This window comes from Acinonyx jubatus, chromosome E4 (assembly GCF_027475565.1).
Source record: "Acinonyx jubatus isolate Ajub_Pintada_27869175 chromosome E4, VMU_Ajub_asm_v1.0, whole genome shotgun sequence".
Classification (NCBI taxonomy): domain Eukaryota; kingdom Metazoa; phylum Chordata; class Mammalia; order Carnivora; family Felidae; genus Acinonyx; species Acinonyx jubatus.
Genome location: NC_069395.1, coordinates 50,077,976 through 50,099,304, shown reverse-complemented (window position 1 = coordinate 50,099,304; position 21,329 = coordinate 50,077,976). Strand labels below are relative to the sequence as shown.

The following is a 21,329-nucleotide window of genomic DNA, read 5'->3' as shown; positions in this document are numbered from 1 at the left end:
GTCATTGCTAGGCCATATTCTGAATGTGATCACTCAGCCAACAAATGATCCTCAGATGGCTTCAAAGCATTAATGTGCATGGCGGGAGAGGGAGAGAAGTTGAAGTGAGAAAATGCGCTCTCTAGATAAAATATTGGGCCTGTCCATCTAGAAAAGGCAGCCGAATAGAGTGGCTGAAAAGGTGTATCTTTCTGAGCCTCAACTCTCAGAGGAGAGGAGGTGGTGAGGGACAAGCCCGGACTGGGGAGTGGATAAGGGAGCGAAGGGGGGCCGTCTCTGTGCATGGGTACAGAATTCTCTTTCCGCAGCCACCACAATGCTTGCAACTTTCAGATGGGCAACTGCAATCGTTGCAATGGTCTGGCAACTATCTGGAACCAAAGTTTACACGTGATAAGGAAAAAAAAAAAAACCCAAAGAAAAATTCTCTCATCAGAAGCCTCTTCATCGGGGGCATGTATACTGAACATCCTTCTGGAGTGTGTGGGCTTATGAGAATGTATCAAGTGAGAAGGTCGAATTTGAATCCCTCTGTCTCTTGAGGCATGATGATTCTTGGTTGCAGAGCGATGCAGCTTCTAGGGAAGTTTTGAGTACCATCAGAGGGGCCCGGAAAGCTTTGGTGCATTTGGAACTTCCTATTCTGTACCCCGTTACAACCAATAAAACTTGCCCTGGAGTCTATGAATGATGGGGTATTTTTTAGATGCTTGTTTTATTAGTTAGCTGCCCTTTGCACTTGATTGTTTCATGAAAAGGAGTCAAATATGATACAGAAATGGCTGTTTTCTGCATTACAATGTGTATATCCCACATTGAAATTTATTTTAATTCCTTTCAGGGACTCAATATTGAGAAATATTTCAGCTATCATTAGAAGCAATACTGTACCATAGCTAGAGAAAGCTCTGGAATCAGAGGGATCTTTGATGAAGTTTCAGTTTTCCACCAGTCCCCAGCATAATGCCATCAGTGCTATGCTGGAGGAACACAGAGTATGCTAAGGTAGTAGCTAGGCTGGGAACCAACCAGGTACTACCTTAGTTGGGATGGATACCAGGGAAACCTTCCCAGAAAAAGTAATATCTGTACTAATTTTTGATAATGGGTAGTTATTTGCAAAAAAATATGCAGAAAAAGAGCATTCTAGGCAGAAGAAATATTTGTGCAATTTCATGAAACCGAGAACATAGCACAAGTGTAGAGCTATGAGTACTTTGGAATTTGGAAAAACAATATAAGAGAAATAATGGCCAGAGATGAAGGTAGACAGGTAGCAAGGGGTCAGATCATGAAGGACTTTGAAAATATATTAAGGCATTTGAATTTTGTCTTAGGCACACTGGATACCACTGGGATGTTTTGAGCAGGGGAATGGCTCTCAGATTTCCATATGGAAAATGGAAGAAGATGGGGGAAGACTGGAGATTAGCCAGCCAGTAAAGATTTTACTCATAAAACCACAAGAGAAACTATGTTGGCTTAAAGCAATGATGGAGTGGACAGTGGATGGGAGAGATTAGAGCTTACTGGACTTGATGATTGATTGGATGTGAATTTGGAGAAGAGTTTAGGATAACTCCCTTCTTGGGTTCTGTGTTGGATACAGAGTAATGGTGAGACTTGTGTCCATGATTGGGAAATGCAAGAGTGGAAATTAAAAGGGAGATGAGTTGAGTTTTAGACTTGTTGAGTGTGGGGTCTCTGAGGGACATTTAGGGGGTGAGGTTCATTAGACAATTTTATATATTTACCTGGAACTGAGGAGACAAATTTAAACTAGAGATACATTTTGGAGTTATCACTGCAGGAGTGAATGTGTTCGCCCTAGGAGAATATGGAGAGTGAGAAGTGAGAAAGCACAGGATGGGCCCAGGGAAAACAGTGCCTAGCAGAGAGGGAGAGAAAGAAGGATCCATGAGAGAATGAGAAGGAGGGTCCATAGAGTATGAGGTAATCTAGGTGAGTGTTGGCTTACCAAAGGCAAGTGAAGAGGAAGTCTCAAGAAGAAAGTGGTCAGTGATGTCACATGCCTCAGAGAGGTCAAGGAAGTAAGGAAAGAAAGATGTCTACTGGATAGAGCAACTGGGAGGTTATTGGCGACCTTGCAGAGGATAGTTTTACAAAGAATGTTGAGGATGAAAGCAGAACATCTTTAAGTCCAATTTATAATGAACAGAATTTATTATTATGTAATATTTAGAAATTCCACATCTAGGAAAGAATCATCAACTTTGAAATCATCAGTAACAACAGAAGATCCTCTTTTTCCTTCTCCTTAGTTACTTCCAAGTAGGAATTATAACTAATTGGATTTGGAAGAAGGTGAGCATGGGAGTGTTTGTTTATAAACCTCATCTAACTAATCCCCCTATATCTGCCTAGTAAATGGTTTCCTGTTCCCTGTTCTTCCACAATGAGTATTTCGCCCCTTCTAAGTCTTCTCAACTTTCTGGACCCATCACTTCACCTTCTCCTTTATTAGGAAGGCGGCATAAACTAGAGAAGTGGTCCCTCAATGTAATGCCACCAACCCTCAAAACCATTTGCATTATTTCTCCTGTCCCTCCTCCTCTTCTGTTGCACGAGCATAGGTTCCTCTTGTCTCTGAGGAGGTTCGCAAGGAGGGGTGCCTCTGACAGGAGTTTCGGTATTTGTGATTTACAGAGGGTTTCTTTCAGCAGAAAGGGGTGAGGGAAACAGGATAGGGTCAGGCAAGGGGCTGAGCAAGCATGTGGTCTCAGCTAGAGTCTGACCTCATCCCAGTCTCACAGTGAGCTCTGGAACATGCACTGCACCCTGGATTTGGACCCACCTTGGGGCAGAGATCTGGCTTTTTGCACTCTTCTGTCAATTAGCCATTGTCTGGGAGCTGCACTCGGGAGGAGGCAGTTCTGCCTTGACTAAGGGGAATTCTCTTAGCAGCCAACACTCACAGCAGCTACAGGGTGGCGGTACCTGCTTGGGTGGGGTGCCAACGGTATCCCCCACACTCGTGTGTGAGGTAGATCTCTCCTGTTGGGTTCTGCATTTAATTCTAACTATTTCTGTCTCTCTTTTCCCTTTTTTTCTCTCCTTACTGGCATCTTCCTTTTAATAACGCTCAGTTTCCTGTCACAGAAACTTCCAGGCCTCCTCTACATCTTCTCATCTTTCTTCACTGCCACGATTCTTATCTGTGCCTGTTAACTGTTCTTCCTCAAGACCCACTCCCTCCCCAACCTGTGGAAGCCTGGTTTCCGCCTCTACTATTTTTCTGAAACTGCTTTTGTCAAAGTTACCAACCTTCTTTTCGTTTCTACTCCTGATGGAAACTTTTCTGTTCTTCTCTTTCTTACTTCAGTCCCCAGGAACATTTGGATTGATCGCCTCCTTTGGCTTTGGAGATCGTGGCTCTCCTGAATTTCTTCCTGCCACTTCGTCTCTTCTTTTCAGACCTCCTTGCCAATTTCTGTTCCTCTGCCTATTCCTTAAAGTTACTGTTCCTTAGGTTTTGATTTTATGTCTTCTTTGGTCACTCTGTACCCCTCTTCATGGGCCAAATTGAGGCTTTTGAGAACCTCAGAAAAGATCATCCCTTCACCATCCTGTCATATATAATTCAAAAGTAAATATTTATATTTTTAAACAAAGCAAAATTAATATTGTCTCTCTCTGGACTTTCAGATTGCACATTTCCAGATATGGTTTTGAAAATGAACTCTCTCTCTCTGTCTCTCCCTCCCTCCCTCTCTTTCTCTCTCTCCTGGTTCCCTAAGCACATGTTGTGTTGTTGAGCATACCTATTAGGAAGTCAATAATGTACCACCTCATTCATTGCATACATTTCATTATCATCTATGTGTTAATGCTTTCTGAATTCAATACTGCTCAGATCTAAAGCACCATATACACCTGTCTAATAAGCATCTCTCAGTTGATTATCACAGATGACTTCAAACTCCAACCCAGACTTGTTCCACCTCCTACTTCCGAATGCTCTTCAGTGAGTTGTACTACCCAGTTCCTTAATTTGAAAACCCAGAAATCATATTGGTCTCTTCCTGTTCGTCACCCTATCTCATCCAATTGATCACCAATTTCTGTGGACTCTACCCCTAAATATCTCTCAAACCCATCCACAGCCTTCCAAGAGGCTTCTCTGCCTCCAGTTTTGCATTCTTTGAATCCATTCTCCATGCTTCCCTGCTTTAAAGAACTCTAAACTTCTTAACTATGATTTGCAAGAACTCTCAGGATCTTACTCAGAGTAAGGCCGCTGTTACTCTGTTCAGCATCAATCTTTCCACTTCTCTCCAACTCTCATGAACTCTCTCTTCCCCAGGCCGTGGCACCTTGTATCAATGGCTGCCTCTTCCTCTTAGGCCACTCCCTGACCAGGATAATGCCTTCTTGTCTGCCAGGACTTGCTATAATGAATGTCAATTCTGAGAAGACTTACCTAGTGCCTTAGATCTTGGTCAGCTGCTCCTGTCTGTGGACTGTCACGACACATTGACTTTCTTTTAAGAACATCTGCTGAGTCACAGTGCGATGGCCCATTTCCTTGTTATCTCCGCTACCAGACCACAAACTCCATGAGTTTGGGAGTGCTATCTGGGTTGTTCAGCCTCGTACCCCAGTTGTTCAGCACTGGTTTAGCAGGTATTCAGTACAGACTGTCTGAACTAACGAGTGTGTTGTCCTGCCTTCTGAAGTCAAAGTGTAAAGGATTTGCAGTCATCATAGTCCTGTTATTATAGGATTATTCACCTTCCCCACCATGCAGTAGAACAGAAAGTTAAGAGTTTGGTTTGGTGCATGTGTATCGTCAGAAAGAACCGACTTCTGTAGTGTTGGCATGTGTGTGGCATATTACGTAAAGAATGCTTTGCCCAAAAATAGGATTTGAAGAAAACCTTTTACAATGTTCTAAAGCTATGGAAGAAGGAGCTTTAGGAAAAGAGAAAAGAGAAACACAAAGGAAGGGCAGGAAAAAGAAGTCACAAACAGAAAGGGAGGCAAACCATAGGAGATTAAATACAGAGAGCCGACTGAGGGTCAGTGGGGGTGAGGGCTGAAGGGGTGGGGAAAATGGGTGATGGGCACTTGTTGAGATCGAGCACCGGGTGTTGTATGTAAGGGATGAATCACGGGAATCTACTCCCAAAGCCAAGACTACACTGTATACAATGTGTGTTAGCTAACTTGACAATAAATTATTTAAAAAAAAAAAAACCAAAAAAACACAAAGGAATGACTAAAATATTGGATGATTTCATGTATTTTTACCATTAGTTGAAACATATTATGTCCACTCCGGTTACCCACAAGGACCGCTCCTCCTGGGAAACGCTTCCTATTTTTAAACCCAGTGTAATGCCTGTGGAATTACACTGCCCATTCCTACCCAGACCCAGAGAGTTTATTGTTATGCACTGTATTTGCCAAGAACCTGCTCTGTCTTTAGTCACCAGCAAAGAGTTGTCAAAGAGAGCATATTTTTGTCTTTGGGCATATTTTTGTCTCTTGCTCTCTGTCAGAGGCGGCAGGTCCTATATGTTACTCTTTGATGTTTGGCTCTTTCAGAAGTCTCTAGACCACAGGCAGCAATATTGGCAGATTTGTGAGGGAGGAAGAATAGAGGGTTCTCTGGTTCAACTTCCAGTTACAGTCCATGTCTACCACTGATATATTCAACTTCTATTAAATGAGCACCTGAGGGGCGCCAGGGTGGCTCAGTGGGTTAAGCGTCTGACTTCGGCTCAGGTCATGATCCTATGGTTCGTGGGTTTGAGCCCCATGTCAGGCTCTGTGCTGACAGCTCAGGGCCTGGAGCCTGCTTCGGATTCTGTGTCTCCTTCTCTCTCTGCTTCTCCTCCACTTGTGCTTTCTCTCTCTCTCTCTCTCTTTCAAAAATGAATAAACATTAAAAAAAATGAGCAATTGATAATATGCAAGATGATATACTAAGTTGCTCTTACACTGAGAAAGACATAGTACTCAACTTCTGGGAACTTTGTCCAGATACTAAAATAACGAATGCTCTATAATATTGAAATAAAGAAGTATCTGTTTTATAAATGCTAATTTTTTCTTAACAGAACTATAACTATATAAATATATCAAATTGTCAATGTTTTAAAATGTTTTATTGTTGAATTAATAGTACATTGTTCAGAATCCCACTGGTTCCTCCCCCATCCTTAGACTAAACTGCACCCAGGCAATGACTTTTGGAAATCTCATGTAAACTTTACAACCCCATCTCAACATGTGCTAAGGAAATGTGCACTTATTTAATATTGTATTTAATAAAACATTACTTATTAAAAATTAAAGCTCTATCATATATATTTACATACATTTGTATATATACATATATAACACACCAATACAGAATATATACATATATGTATGTGTGTGTATATGGGTGTATTTGTGTTATATGTGTATATATATGTATATATATATATGTCTGTATACAGAATAATACAAAGAAGAGAAAATTAGTTTATAGCTCATTACTTGTTTCATTTCCTTCCAGATATCTAGATTGACATGTATATGGTTTTAAATAAATGGAATTATATTACACTTACCATTGCACTGCCTGCTTCTTCAATCAGTAGTATATTGGGGTCACTTTTCTGTTTTAATAAATAAAGATCTAGTTCATTTTTTTAATTAAAATTTTTTATGTTTGTTTTTGACAGAGAGAGACAGAGAGAGAGAGAGAGCGAGCGAGTGGGGGGAGGGGCAGAGAGAGAGAGAGAGGGAGGCAAAGAATCCAAAGCAGCCTCCAGGCTCTGAGCTGTTAGCACAGAGCCCGACGCGGGGCTCAAACTCACGAACCATGAGATCATAACCTGAACCGAAGTTGGATGCCCAACAGACTGAGCCACCCAGGTGCCCCAGATCTAGTTTATTTTTAATGACTTCGTGGTATGAATGTTATATACATTATGTACTTTTAATTTATCTTGTCAGATCCATGTTAATGGAAATTTACATTATCTATATTTTATTGTACTCTTGTTTGCTATTACACTCTTCTATTAGCATAACATATGCTGTTATACTGTCGTGTTATTATACTTTTTAATGTTGCTATTCTACTGTTATTGTTCATGCATATTTGAAACTCATACAAGTTAAGTATATCAAGATAGGGTTTCTACTGTTGGGAAATACTGCCAAAGCAGGCTTACGTATTGTTATTGTGCATTGTAGACTAGACTGAATAAGGTAGAGGCTCAGATTTCATGGCTCATTTCTGGCTGGGGTAATCAGACTGGACTTTACAGAAGTGAGCTAGAAAAGGGGACTTGGATGTTAGTTACAGTTTTGATAATTGTGTATGTAAGGGGAGAACAGCATAAGCAACACAGGGAGGCAAAGAAGAAAAATCAGAAGCAGGTGTGTCATCAACGATAAATCAGTTTAGCTCAGTCAATGGCATAGTGGTGCTGGTGCAAGCCTGGAGGGTAGACTGGGGTCAGATTATGGGGCTTTGCGTGGCAACTGAAAGGATTTTAAAGGACTGTTGTGTAGGCCACAGGGAACCAAGAGTAAGCAGGGAGACACCAGCTTTGATGTTGTGCAGGGTGGGCTGGAGTGGAGTGGAGATTAGAGAGGAAAAATAGGAAGACATTTTAGTCCATGGCGAATACAGAAAAAAGGATCTATTCCATCCAGATAGTGACGGTGGCAAAGGAATGCAGCAAATAGTAGAATTATTATAGCATGAATAGAAGAGAAAATTAAATTAGACTGGGTCGTCTGGGGCAGGTGGGAGAATAAAATCGGGTAGACGACCTGTAGATTTGCATTGTTGAGGGCTGTATGAGTTTCCTTGAGCTGCCATTGCAAAGTATCCTACACTGGGTGGCTTGAACAGCAGAAATGTATCCTCTCGCATAGTTCTGGAGGCTGGAGGTCTGAGATCAAAGTGTTAACAGGTGGATTCCTTCTAAGGGCTGTGAGGGAGAATCTATTCCAGATCTATCTTCCAGCTTCTGGTAGTCTCAGGTGTTCCTTGGCTTATAAACTTCATTTAAAAAAAAAAAAAGCTTCATTTTCCCTGTCTCTTCACACTGTCTTCCCTCTATGTCCAGATTTCTGCTTTTTAAAAAATACAATTTATTGTCAAATTGGCTTCCATACAACAGATAGTGCTCTTCCCAACAAGTGCCCTCCTCGATGCCCATCACCCACTTTCCCCTCTCCCCCACCCCCCATCAACCCTGTTTGTTCTCTGTATTCAAGAGTCTTCTTATGGTTTGCCTCCCTCCCTCTCTGTTTGTAATCCCCCCCCCTTCCCTTCCCCCATGGTCTTCTGTAAAGTTTCTCAAGTCCCACATATGAGTGAAAACATATGATATCTGTCTTTCTCTGGCTGACTTATTTCACTTAGCATAATACCCTCCAGTTCCATCCACATTGCTGCAAATGGCATGATTTTATTCTTTCTCATTGCCAAGTAGTAGTCCACTGTATATATAAACCACATCTTCTTTATCCATTCATCAGTTGATGGACATTTAGGCTCTTTCCACAATTTGGCTATTGTTGAAAGTGCTGGGATTTCTGCCTTTTATAAGGACACAATCATATTGGATTAGGGCTCACCCTAATGATTTCATCTTAATTTGGTCATCTGCAAGGACCATATTTCCCAATAAAGTCACCTTCACAGGTAGTGGAGATTAGGATTCAACATCTTTTGGGGGGGACACATTTTAGCCCACAACAAGGGCTATCCTGGTAGAAATATTTTAAAAAGTGTGAGAATTGAAAAGAGGGAGCTATAGATGTAGAAATCAGTTGTATTAAGATAATCATTGAGGAGCGTCTGGGTGGCTCAGTCAGTTAAGCATTGGACTCTTGATTTCGGCTCAGGTCATGATCTCACGGTCGTGAGATCGAGCCCCACGTGGGGCTCTGTGCTGGGCATGGACCCTGTTTAAGATACTTTCTCTCCCTCTGCCTCTCCCCTGCTTGCTTGTTCTCTCTCTTTCTCAAAAAAAAAAATAATAATCACTGAAACAATAAGAATGTGTTATATCTTCAACATTGTGACAACTCAGAGTTGTAAGGGATAGTTTGATTTTATATCTTGTTTGATATAAGACTTATCTCTTCAATATCTCTGCAGAGTTATCCTTTAGCTTTAGCTTGGATATTTCTAGTAATAGGGAATTCATTCCATAACAACTAAAATGTATTTTTTTTAATATATTGAGGCAAAATATACCTCCTCGTAATTTTACCCACTGGCTCTAATCCTTTCCACTGCTATACAGAGCACGGTCCTTACATGTCATTGAACTGCAAACCTTTAACCAGTTTTCAGGCTGCCCTCCTACCCCTGCCTCCTAGATTAAATAATGCCCCATTTATTCTGCCATTCTTCACACAGCATTGTTGTCAGATCTGCCTCTTCTGGACATGTCTAAGGTTCCAACGTCCTTAGAGGAGGATAGACTAACCAAGTACAGGTCTGTTTATGGCAGTGCAGTCTTTGTGGCCAGCATGGAATCCTAGGGGTCTGTACATTTTCCCCCAGGGAGTGATGGAACGTTGCTGGCAACTGAAATCCATAGGCATTTTTTCCCTATTAATTGGTGCCAAACCCAGAGTTTTGCTATAGTTTAGCAATCGTGTTCTCTTTTTGTGTTTAAAGTTTATTTATTTATTTTGAGAGAGAGACAGAGAGAGAACACACATGAGCAGGGGAGGGGCAAAGAGAGAAAGAGGGAGAGAGAGAGAGAGAGAGAGAATGGACACACATGAGCAGGGGAGGGGCAAAGAGAGAGAGAGAGAGAGAGAGAGAGAGAGAGAGAGAATCCCAAGCAGACTCTGCACTGTCAGCGCAGAGTCCAATGTGGGGCTCGAACTTCTCAACCATGAGCCATGACCTGAGCCGAAATCAAGAGTCAGACGCTTAACTGACTGAGCCACTGAGACGCCCCCTCTTTTTGTGTTTAAATTTGGCTTTTGCATTCCAAGATTTTGCATTTTACCTTTGAGTTTACCCCTATAATTACTACTTTTTGAGACCTCTTTGAATCTTTATTCTGCCACCCAACATATGATCTCTCTTCAATTCATGTCATTTGTAAACTTACAAACTTGCATTGTATGAAGTTTTGCAAGATGTTGATTATATAACCCAATGAAATAGGGACAAATACAGATACTGAGGCCAAGATATTGAACTGCCTTCAGACAGTCCCTAACTTTGATGCAAGTTGTTATGAATGTGTAATAGTGCACATTTCTCCACCCTCTCTATAAAGATCTCATGAACGATGTATCACATATCCTGTTAAATCAAGGTACATTTCTCCAAAGAATCACCTATGCTGGCAAGTCCAACAAAGTACCCAAAGCAACAACAAAAGAAATGTGATTACCTTTGCATGATTTTTTTTTCTAAGTGAGCCCATAGTAGTGCCCATAATCACTTTTTTCTTACCTTAGTAGTAACAATTTGCCTATTTAATAACACATTGGAAATATTTCCAGGAGTTGACCCTGAGCTTGCTGATCTGTAATTTCCAAATCTCTCCTTCTACTTCTAATGGAACTTGAAATACTTTTCAGTCTTCAGCTGTCTTGCACCTCTCTGTTACCCACAAAGGCTCATTGTTGTGTAAGTATCCAAACATGTCTTTTGGAGATTTTAGGGTATAAGTCTTATGATTCCAGAGGCCAGTTCATTCAAAAACAATTCTTACACTATTTCTTTCATCAATTAGGACTTCTAGTTGTTGTTGTTGTTGTTGTTTTTTCAGTCATGTATATATTTGGCTTGACTATATCTTTCCTGACTTTTCTACTTGAGGACTAAAATCAAATTTGAAAACACAGCTGGAATATCATCTCTGAATCAGTCAGTATTTAGATGCAAAACACACAAAGCATGGTTGCCATTTTAATGAAAAAGGCTTCAATACAGGAATTTTGTTGCTCACAAAGTTTTTGCAAGGGCTGGCGTAGTAGGATGTAGGTTGGGCATCCAGGGTATCTCCCAGAGCAGCACTGAAGAACTGGTCTGCAAGTGGAGCCAGTTCTTGGGAAGCTGGGGAGTCCTGAGGTCCCCGTGCAACTGCTGGCTTCCAGAACACACTGTATGGCCGCTGTCAGGAGGCCAGGAAGCCACCTCTGTGCCACCATTGCAGTGACGCTGTGCCTGCCAGAGCCACACCAGGAACAGGTGTTTGCCCCACACCCTAACGCTGGTGGCTGGGCACGAGAACGCTGTCAGCCAGCCACAGATGCAGGCAGAGAAAGAAAAAGCAGGCAGAAGTGAGCTCTTCACCTCACTGCCATCTTCCAACAAGAGCACAGCCGCTAGGCGGACTCTAAATGACATCCGGATCCTTAACGTACAAGAGACGTGGGAAAATGTGCATTCAACTCTTCTGTCCTCCGGTGCAGGAACACACTAGAAGGAGGGTAGAATAATGTGCGCAAACCAATTCACGATGTCTGACACCAAGTTGACCATGCCTTATTAATGTATGGTTCTCCCAGCCGATTTTTCACTCTGTTTTCTGTTCTTGCATGTAGTTGGTTTTTTTTTTTTTAATTTTTATCCCAGTATAACTAACATACAGTGTTATGTTAGTTCCAGGTGTACAATATAGCGATTCAATAATTCTGTACATTACTCAGTGCTCCTCATGGCAAGTGTAATTTTGCGGGCACTGCCATTATAGTGTCTTTCACCCTGTATGACAATTATTTGTTCACATGGTTGTGTTCCTCATTAGACTGAGTTTCTTGAAAACAAGAGTTGTGTATTACGTATTTTTTTTATTGCCAAGGCCCAACACAGTGACTCACAGATGCTGGGGAAACCAATTTAAGAATAGAAGAAAGGATGTGTGCTTTGGAGTCAGAGGAGCTTGGGTTTAAAACTTGCCTCCAACACTTACAAGCTGTGTGGTTTGGGGCAAGTGACGTGAATTCTGTAAACTTGAGTTTCTTATATGTAAAGCAAAATAAATACACTAAACTCATAGGAATGTTGGGAGCTTTACATGAGAAAATATATAGGAAGCATCTGTCATATAGTTGGGACTCAATTTTGAGCATTGTTATTATTAGGGCAAATAAATGGTTGCCAGGTTAATGAATCATTGAATAGATTTCCACTTTCACAGTTATTTGTCTTGGCAACAAGGCAGACTTTGAAGAGCTCAGCTTTTTCTCCCCTTCTGTGTCATTATACTCTCTATTTTGCTTATTATTCTGAAAAATGGAAATTTAAAAATTTATCATTCTTTGCATTTTTTCCCATTTTTTTGCTGGTCCTGAGCTTTATCTTCTTTTGACCTCTCTTCCTCTTTTTTTTTTCTTTTTAACAGTTTTATGCTATTCCTCTTTCTAAAATCGACATGTGTTATTTTAAAATTTTAGGTGAGCAGATAGTCCCTTCACAGAACCTGGTTCTACTTGATGCTTTGTGTCTCCTTTTGCCTTTATCAGGACAATCTAGAATTAAGTGCATTTTTGCGGTTTCTACTTCCAAAGGGCCATGTTCCCCTTGAGCATCCTGGGCCAAAGAATCATTCCTCACTTTTGGAAATCTGTTTCCCTAAAGTTTCGAGGCTGTTGTTAACCAGCCTCACCTGTGGCAAAAAGTAAAATGTAGTTTCTTTCATTGAAGGAACACATCCACTTCATGTAACCAGATAGTTCTTCCCTCCTAGTAAGAATTACAGCCAAACTATCATATCCCTTTGTTGTTTCCTGAACTTTTTGAGAGAGATCGTCAGGAAGTAGGGAGAAGTATTTATCAGACATGCTGCCATTGTTATTAGCAAAGTCAGCCTTTTGGCAGAGATAGTGGCATCTGAAATTCTGGGTCATTACTATATTTTTATTTTGTGTCCGTTTTGGCACCTGTTTGGGGAGGAATCAAAACTATCCATTGCCCGACAAGGCCAGCTACAATTTGTGCCTAGAAAACATTCATTGTGATTTCATTTTCACTAAAAGCTTTTCATTGTGGATTTACTTCAGGTTTTAGATTTAAGTTGTGTTTGCTTTTTTTTTTTTTTTTTGTGCACTGTGGTGTCATCTCCATTTCATTTTAATTTTTTCTTGTAAGAAAGGTACATCCCTCCTGAGACATAACCCATAATTAGTTCCCCATCACATCTTTCTTTTAAGTAGGTATTCACGCACAACGCAGAGCTCAGTGTGGGCTTGAATTCACTACCCTGAGATCAAGATCTGAGCTGAGATGCTCAACTGACCGAGCCACCCAGGCGCCCCATCAAGTTTTGGGGATGATACTTGCTTTCTTCTATTAACAATGTTTGAGCTTTGTTGCTAGCTATGTAGTCGTCTGAGGGCGTAGGCACTGCTATTACCGATGATAAGGTTTGTTGAATGATTATGTGTGGTTTTATAAACGTTATTTCATTTTTCCTCTCAATAATTATATACCGTAGATACTTCATTATTCTCGTTTTATGGACGAGGAAACCGAGGCGCAGTGATGGTAGGTGCCTTGCCAGGGCCACGTGGCCAACGAGTGAAAGAGTTGGGGACTCAAAACCAAGTCATTCTGGCTTGAGAGCCCGTGCTCCTCAGGATAGTGACACACTGACCTCCTCTGACCATTGGTCTGATCATTTTCTCTTGATTCTACTGAGTACCTCCTCCATCACACTCTTCCTTTCCCTTATCTGACCTAACAAGCTCTCTGGGTATTTTCATGCTCATCTTCCAAATACGTTTCAAGGTATGGCTCCCTTGATAAGGTAGGCAAGCTTATCACCAAGAACTGGAACCACAGCAACTCAGATAACCCAGAATAATCTTCTCATCTTAAGGGTAGTACTTTTAATCACTTCTGCAAAGCCCTTTTTGCCATGTAAGGTAACATATCCCTAGGCTCCAGGGATTAGAGTGTGGCCATTTGGGAACATTATTCTGCCTGCCACAGAAGATACTGCGACCCTGGACCTCAAACCCTTTTGATCTCTAGTTATTTCTTTTATTTCAGCCTCAAGGTCTTACAACACTTAAATGTTTCTTAAAAAATTTTTTTTAATGTTTATTTTTGAGAGAGAGAGAGAGAGAATGCGAGCAGGGGAGGGGCAGAGAAGAGAGAGAGAGAGACAAAGAATCTGAAGCAGGCTTCAGCCTCTGAGCTGTCAGCACAGAGCCCAAGGCGGGGCCCGAACTTATGAACTGTGAGATCATGACCTGAGCCAAAATCAGCAACTGAGCTACCCAGGCGCCCCAACTCTTCAATGTGTCTAAATAATAGTTCCATTTTTCTCCTAGTAGTATTACTCATTCCCATATGAATTAGCAATAGTGAGTTAATGTTTTGGGTGTAATAAGTATTGTCAGGTGTTTCATATTTGAATCTGAAGAAAAAATATATTCCCAGTTGATGATGTCCTAATATATCTAGCCCCTTTTATGGCACTCAGAGGAGAAACAATAATCATCATGGTGTCTTTTTCCTTGGGCCTCGTTAGCAGGTGACTGATTATATTGAGGAGAGTAAAGTGGAGGGGAGGGAGGAGTGAGAGAGGAATCCTAGGTTTTCTAGTTGTGTCACAGAGAGGGTAATAAGAGTAGCACCAATTCAGAGACAGACACTGGAGAAGTAGGAGTGGAAAAAAAAGACTGAGTGCAGTGTCAGAGACAAATGTAGTCACTTGGCCCTGTGGGCATGAATGAGGTCATGCTACCATTAACAATCAAATTCCATTAGTTCAATGTATAACCAAAATCTTACCCTCAGACAACGTTCCCTTTCTGTAGTATTTCTGGGAGTCTCCAGAAGGGTGTGCCTTAAACACTCACGGCCACCAGTTTCTGCGGTTCTCCTGCTGTTTGCCATTGAACTCTGGCAATGGTATGTACCTTGCCTGCTGACACTCAGCGTTTCCAGCTGATGCTTTTGCCCTCACTGTTTCTCTAGGGAAAAGCTGGCCTCCTGAGAGAGCTGGCTTCCAATGCAACCCAAGGTTGTAAAACTCTCAAGTGCTAGAATGGTGCTGACATCCCTTAATTCTTTCCAGAAATGGAGAGAGTGTCCCTTATCCTCAACTGGTGCTTCATTTTGTTATTAGGCCTGAAAGCATTGCTTGTGTATCCCGGGTTGCACGGATTTTATGAAACGACTGCTGTTTGTTTTTTCCTGAGGAGCTCAAAATCCAGTCTATAAAATTAGGTAGGGGACAAAATGCCCTTGTGGTCCTTCCCTTGTCCTAGCCTTTTTGTCTTTCTGTGGCCACAGACATATACTTCCTCTGTGTTTAGCCAAACAACCCTTCCCGCATATCCGTCCATGGAAAAGATGTCCATAGATTCATTGGTCAGGTCACTATTTATTTCAGATTTACTGAGCTTCACTGTATCTGAATTCTTTTGTGCTCAGGTAGAACCATCCATCACATTGACATTTTGACCTTAAGATGTCTGTATATGGTCTAGGTGGAGATGTCCTGCTTTAAAACAGAAGCAAGAATCAAATCTATAGTCATTTCTCTCTCTCTCTCTCTCTCTCTCTCTCTCTTCCTCTCTGAGAGTTACCCAAGCACTGATGATGCTTTCCAAGTTCAGATGTAGAAGAGTTTCCACTAGTGAACAAGGAGCATGACAAAAGAATGTACCCGAACAGAACCACTGGACCCTGGGGAATAACTTTTAAGGATTAGAAGGGGGAAAGAGGAGCCCTTTTGAGAGTGGTCTCAAAAGCAAGAATACAGCCAGAAAAGAACATTGTAAAAAAAAAGCAAAGGAAGTAGAGAACTTTAAGAAGCAGGAAGTAAGTAAATATAAAAATACAGCAAAGGATTCCCATAAGAAGGTGACTGAACTTTTCTCATTTTGTGGGAAGGGACAGTTCTGAGGTCACTGACAACTTTAACAAAAGCAGTTTTGATAAAGTGGTGCCAATGAAAGCCAGGTTACAATGGGATTAGGGGGGTGCATGGGAAAGAGTCATGGGAGATTGGGAAATTATTCTTTCAAGAAGTTTGAATTGGAAAGGGAGAAGGAAAAAGAGAGGGTGTTAGCTATTATTTGCTCAGAAACCTCATCCTGTGGGACCAGAGGTAAGGGAATAAAAATAGGTAAGGAAGGGTGTGTGTGTGTGTGTGTGTGTGTGTGTGTGTGTGTGTGTGAGTGTGTGTTAGCGTTCATGATGAATGGCTTCAATTTTACCATTGAAGAAGGAGGCATGATCATTTACCAAGAGTCAGGGGATTAAGAGATTGAAGTTGGTGGGAGAGGAGGAACAAAAGAAGAATCGTGATCTCCAATCATTCCTGGAGAGGAGGTGACCATAAACAAGTCTAAGTAGAGACAAGTAGAATTAAAGATCTACAGGAGGCCAGGAATAAAAAACCACTCTGAGTAAAGGTGACCGTGAGAATGAGGTGGAGGGCGGGGGGGCAACTGGAGGTAAGGAAGTCAAAAAGAAGACTGTTTTCAGTGATGTTTCACATAGATGTTGAAATTTCTCAGGTTACGATAGGAGGTGGGGAAGGAGAAGGCTTTGGGCGAGATGCTGAAACCCTCGATGTGTATGGACTAACCAGAAGGTGGGAAGAGAAGAAGAGTATAAAGTGTATGGTGATGTAGTAGAGTCCCATGCACCTAAGGGCAGGGGGAATTTGAGAGAAGGAGAAAACTGTTTTTAGAGTTGCACTGGGCACTGGGAGAACACTAGTTGGTACTCTGTGGACTGATAAGCCCCGTGGTGCGGGCACAATGAAAGGGTTGGGGAAGCAGGCCAAAGGTGATGTTGACCAAGAGGGAGAAGCATGGTTGGCAAAGTGCATGGGAGATGAGGTGGCAGATCCTTCTGCACACACTGGGTAGAGAACCATCGTGTACAGTAATGACAGCAAGGTTTTGATCTAACCAACCGAAAATACTCCAACTTTGGCACCGTTGTTGCCATGACACTGATTGGCTGAAGGGCCTTGGGAGCACCCGGTTTTGTTGTCACGGAGGCTGCTGTTCACCTGTAGAAGGGCCTTCCTCTGGAGAGGGCTTGCTCTGGCTGTGGGAGATCTCGGGGCACACGTGCATCATTTATGTCTTATTTTTCAGCATGCCAATTTTTGATGGCCGGTTCAGTGTCCTTCAGACAGCCTGTGATCTTTTTCTTCTTTCTGCCTTCATTCTTGAAATTATTTCTGTTAGTCTACAAAGGAATCAGTTATTCAACTATTAAGCTAGAGCACAAATAGGCATGCTTTATATTCTTTCACTTCTCCTTAGAAACTAAGCAAAAGTTGGGGTTGCATGTACTCTCAAGACACTGGAGTGTGGCTGGGAGTCAGCAGTCAAGGAGCCACGGCACGGATCCAAATGAATGCACTAAGTCTGGGGGACAAAGAAATACAGGTCTAGATAGCAGGCAACGGTTAATCCCAAACCAGTAGGTCGCTGTTATAAAATGGTGAGGCGGGTATGCATTCTTCCGGGGGCCATGTCAGAAATAACAGACTTGAGCGGTGGGCGGAACAACTTGATATGTGTGCCTCAAGCAGAACTTGTTTCTGAGACAGTTTTTATAAACATCAAAACGCAATTTCACTTTGGTTGCTCTGAGACCTCAGAGAGAATTTTATGGTGAGTACCTCAGTCCAGGGTATGGGGAATATGAGCAAACGGAGATCCTGGCAGAAATTAAGCAGATTAATTCAGTTCATCTCCCTTTCTATACACGGTCTGGTCAGTTCAAAAAGCTTATGCTTTTTCTGACATTTATGTATATTTTTTGACCTTTCTTTGAATAAATTATTTTGCATATCAAGTCTCTCTCTGAACACATCATTTCTAAAGCAAGATGTTACGCTCTGAATTTAAGAGTAATGTCAATTTTTCCATACCCTAGGTCTAAGCCAGACTCTGGTCACATCAGTAAGTTGTTTATCTTTATTAGCTCTAAGTTCTGAAAAGGTGTACATGTTATTATAGGCAAGGCATCCTACATGCAAAGTGGACACACTGATAGCTACAGCTTTACTCTTTATAGATTAAGCAATAATCTAGAAAAAATATCTTCGTTTCCAACAAAATAAGATTATCTTCTACCAGTTCATTTAATGACTATTTCCAACCATCTCTAGCTTTTTAAAATGTATTCCCCCCCCCTTATATGTGCTGATTTCCATCTACACATATCTCTGTGGAGTGCAAGAGTCAGAGCAACCACACCCAGTTTGCCACCAGCATGACATAAACACTCTCATCTGGAAGAGTAATTTATGGCTTGAGAGAGGATTGGGCAAAAAGAACAAGGGAGATGAGTAGAACCAGCTAATGAGGCTGGTGGAGGAGGAGGCCTCTTGGAGTGTGCTCAAGGGAAATTAGTGCCACTGCTGGGTTGAGGGAGGACAGAAGGGTGGCAGCCAAGGCTGGTTAATGGCAGACAGAGAAGCCAGTAACACACAGATAGCCCAAGTAAACCATGCCAGGAGCAGGGGGATTTGGGGAAAGCGAGGGAGGAGAAAAGAGAAAAAAAAAAGCCTGTCAAATTACCAACTCCCAATTTTAATGGGGACTCTGAAATAGAAACAGAGAAAGGGTGTGACTTGTCTTTTTTGGTACCTTGAGCTGTGTGTAGGCTCAGTCTCTGATTCTTTCTAACCTTATTTCCTTCCCTTCCCTTCCATTCCCTTCTGTTCCCTTCCATTCCCTTCCATTCCCTCCCTTCCCTTCCCTTCCCTTCCCTTCCCTTCCCTTCTCTCTCCCCATTCATGCTCTCTCTGCTCCTTTCTTCTGGCCCTGCTTCTCCATGTTGAAGAATTGTTTGATGTCATCATAGCTCCAAACCATCAATTTGTCAATACAGGAAATTGTCATTATTTTTCACAAAGGAGAAAGGGAAAGAGAATGTGACTAATATCCAGGGAAAAGCAGGCGACAGTCCAAAAAACATTGTGTCTCCAGGAAAGCAGCAGAAGGAATATCCCTCTGATCACATGTGACATCACCTCATGGAACTTGGATGATTTCTTGGGGCTTAGAACTATTTTTCCAAGATATTATAAAGTCAATATGAAAAAGTATTTTTTAAATCTGTTTTCTCCCAAGTATCTGTGGTTCGAAAGCAAACTCTTTTTTGTTTCTTAACTTTTATTCCCCTTTTCTTGGTTCTGTTCCAAAGAACACAGAAACAATCTTCTTTGGGATCTCTATTTCTTGGGTACTCCCTGCCAGTATAGCCTACATGTGGATTAAATAGATTGCATCAACAGTGTGGTTGGGAGGCAGAACAAGCAAGAGAAGAAGGGTCACGCTGTCCTAACATGAGCTTCTGGATTTCAGCTGGTCTAGCAGAATGGCAGCAATGAAGCATGATCTGTGAAGGAAATTTCCAACTAATGTTGAGGGAGCTGTCTGCCCAGTTCAAGCTGTGATAGGGACATTCCCCTTTTTGAGTGGCAGACCATGATCACTACGGGAAGCATCCAGTGGATCCAAAGGGCCACTGAGCTCTGCTTTAGTTGCTTGTTCTTAAAATAGCTCTTCAGTGAGACTGTTGAGTGAGTCTGTTTGCTTATGGTAAGTTTAAAGTTTCACTGATGCGAGGAAGATGAAGGTCTTTGGCTATGTATGAGCTCATAAAGGGACAGCATGCTTGTTTCCCTTTTTTATGGGCCGTACGGCATGTGTTTTTAGTAGACCTTTAATTCTGTGCATAAGTGCAAACATGATATTGCCTAGTGCTTTGAAGGCCACCAGAAAAGATACTTGTTAGGTAGCATAAGGTAGTCGGAGTTGGAGTCGTGTCTACAGATTAAGGGACTAGAAAGAAAAATACATACACAATTAACATTCTTTGCAGTTACTTTATGATATCTTTTCCTACCTATAACTCATCTTTTCTTTTTTCTCTTTTTACTTTATGTTTCCTAGTCACCATTATGTTTTTTTTTTTAATAAGGCCCAAAGTCACCATATACTGAAACAGAGATTCAGTTGGTCCTCTGATCATAATAACATTCATGCAGTGTGGCAGAAGGAACCAGGAACTGAGAGTTGGAACTTCACCATGGCCTGGGGTTAATCCTCTGGGCAAATAATTAGGACTATCATTAGATTTATCTTGAAAAAATAACCTAGATGTAGAGTGGGAATGGAGTATGACATCAAACACCGAATATTCATATAAATAATATAGTGCTAAAAATACCGTGCTAATAATAAGATAACTCCACGTTATTTATCGTGGAGTAAATCTGCCAAATGTGTGTTAGTGCCTTTTTTTGTGATCTTCATGACAGCCTGGTCTCTGCCCCCTCTGCCCCTCCAGAGGGCAATGCTGGCTGGGAGTGTCAGAGTCTGATTCGGTCTGGCTCTGCTGTTTTCTATGTACTGATCCTCGGCGTGACGTGCTCTCCTCTTGTGTGCTGTCCAGGGCATACATGAGTGTGAAGGAGCTGAAGGAGGCACTGCAGCTCAACAGTACTCACTTCCTCAATGTCTACTTTGCCAGCTCCGTGCGGGAAGACCTTGCAGGCGCTGCCACCTGGCCTTGGGACAAGGAAGCCATCAGTCACCTGGGTAAGTGAAGACCAGATATGGCAGAAAACTTAAGGGGGCCCCAAGGGACTATGCGAAGGGAGTTTGAGGAAAAAAGAAATAAAGAGAAAAATACATTCACTCCGTGAATTCACTGTCTTGGGCTGAGGATGGCTTTTGGGAGAAACTGTCAAAATGTTTAATACAGATAAGAAAGAGGTATTAGAGCAAACAGTGGCAAATACTCAGGATGTTCTAGACAAATATATATCTCTAGGTAAATAAGTTGCTGATGTGTAATAAGATCCGTTTTACATCTTGGAGAGCCTCGAGGAGGAAATTAGCAAAGAAGTTGGCTGGACTGTAAAACCTGGTTTGCAGTCATCACTGTGAGGGAAGGCTGGCGTGCTGTGCCTGTGGGTCCTCGGGATCCACGGATCCAGGATCGGGGGCCTGAGGATATCTTGGGAAATTCAGGCTGGTGGGACTTGCCTGCTTACCTAGGAAAAGGGTGACACCTTAACACTTGAACCTCTGCATTCTTAAGAAATATAATTCCTGTTACAATGTGTTATCATTGTTATGAAGGAAATCTTACTGGTCAATAAGTCATTAAATCAGTTAATGTGGCTAAAAAGGAGTTACTCAATAAAATTTATATGTAGAGTCTTGAGTGGGATTCTACCAAAATTTATTTTAAAACTGCATTACCATAACTGGGAGGAATCTTTCATGTTGGAAAGAGAATGACTGTAGAGACTAGAAACCATTTTATAAATGACTTGAAATAGGTTATGTGAAGTTAATCTTCTTAGTAATCATTTATG

At 41.7% G+C, this 21,329-nt stretch overlaps 1 protein-coding gene across 3 annotated transcripts in view; it reads left to right on the top strand.

Moving 5' to 3' along the window:
* PAPPA2 (pappalysin 2) overlaps positions 1-21,329 on the top strand; it is a 525,758-nt gene that overhangs the window by 334,193 nt on the left and 170,236 nt on the right. For all 3 annotated transcript variants that reach the window (XM_053208873.1, XM_027074271.2, XM_015064277.3), the window contains one exon: positions 20,399-20,544. In XM_053208873.1, the coding sequence (XP_053064848.1) occupies positions 20,399-20,544 (146 nt within the window). The remainder of the gene's footprint in view (positions 1-20,398; positions 20,545-21,329) is intronic.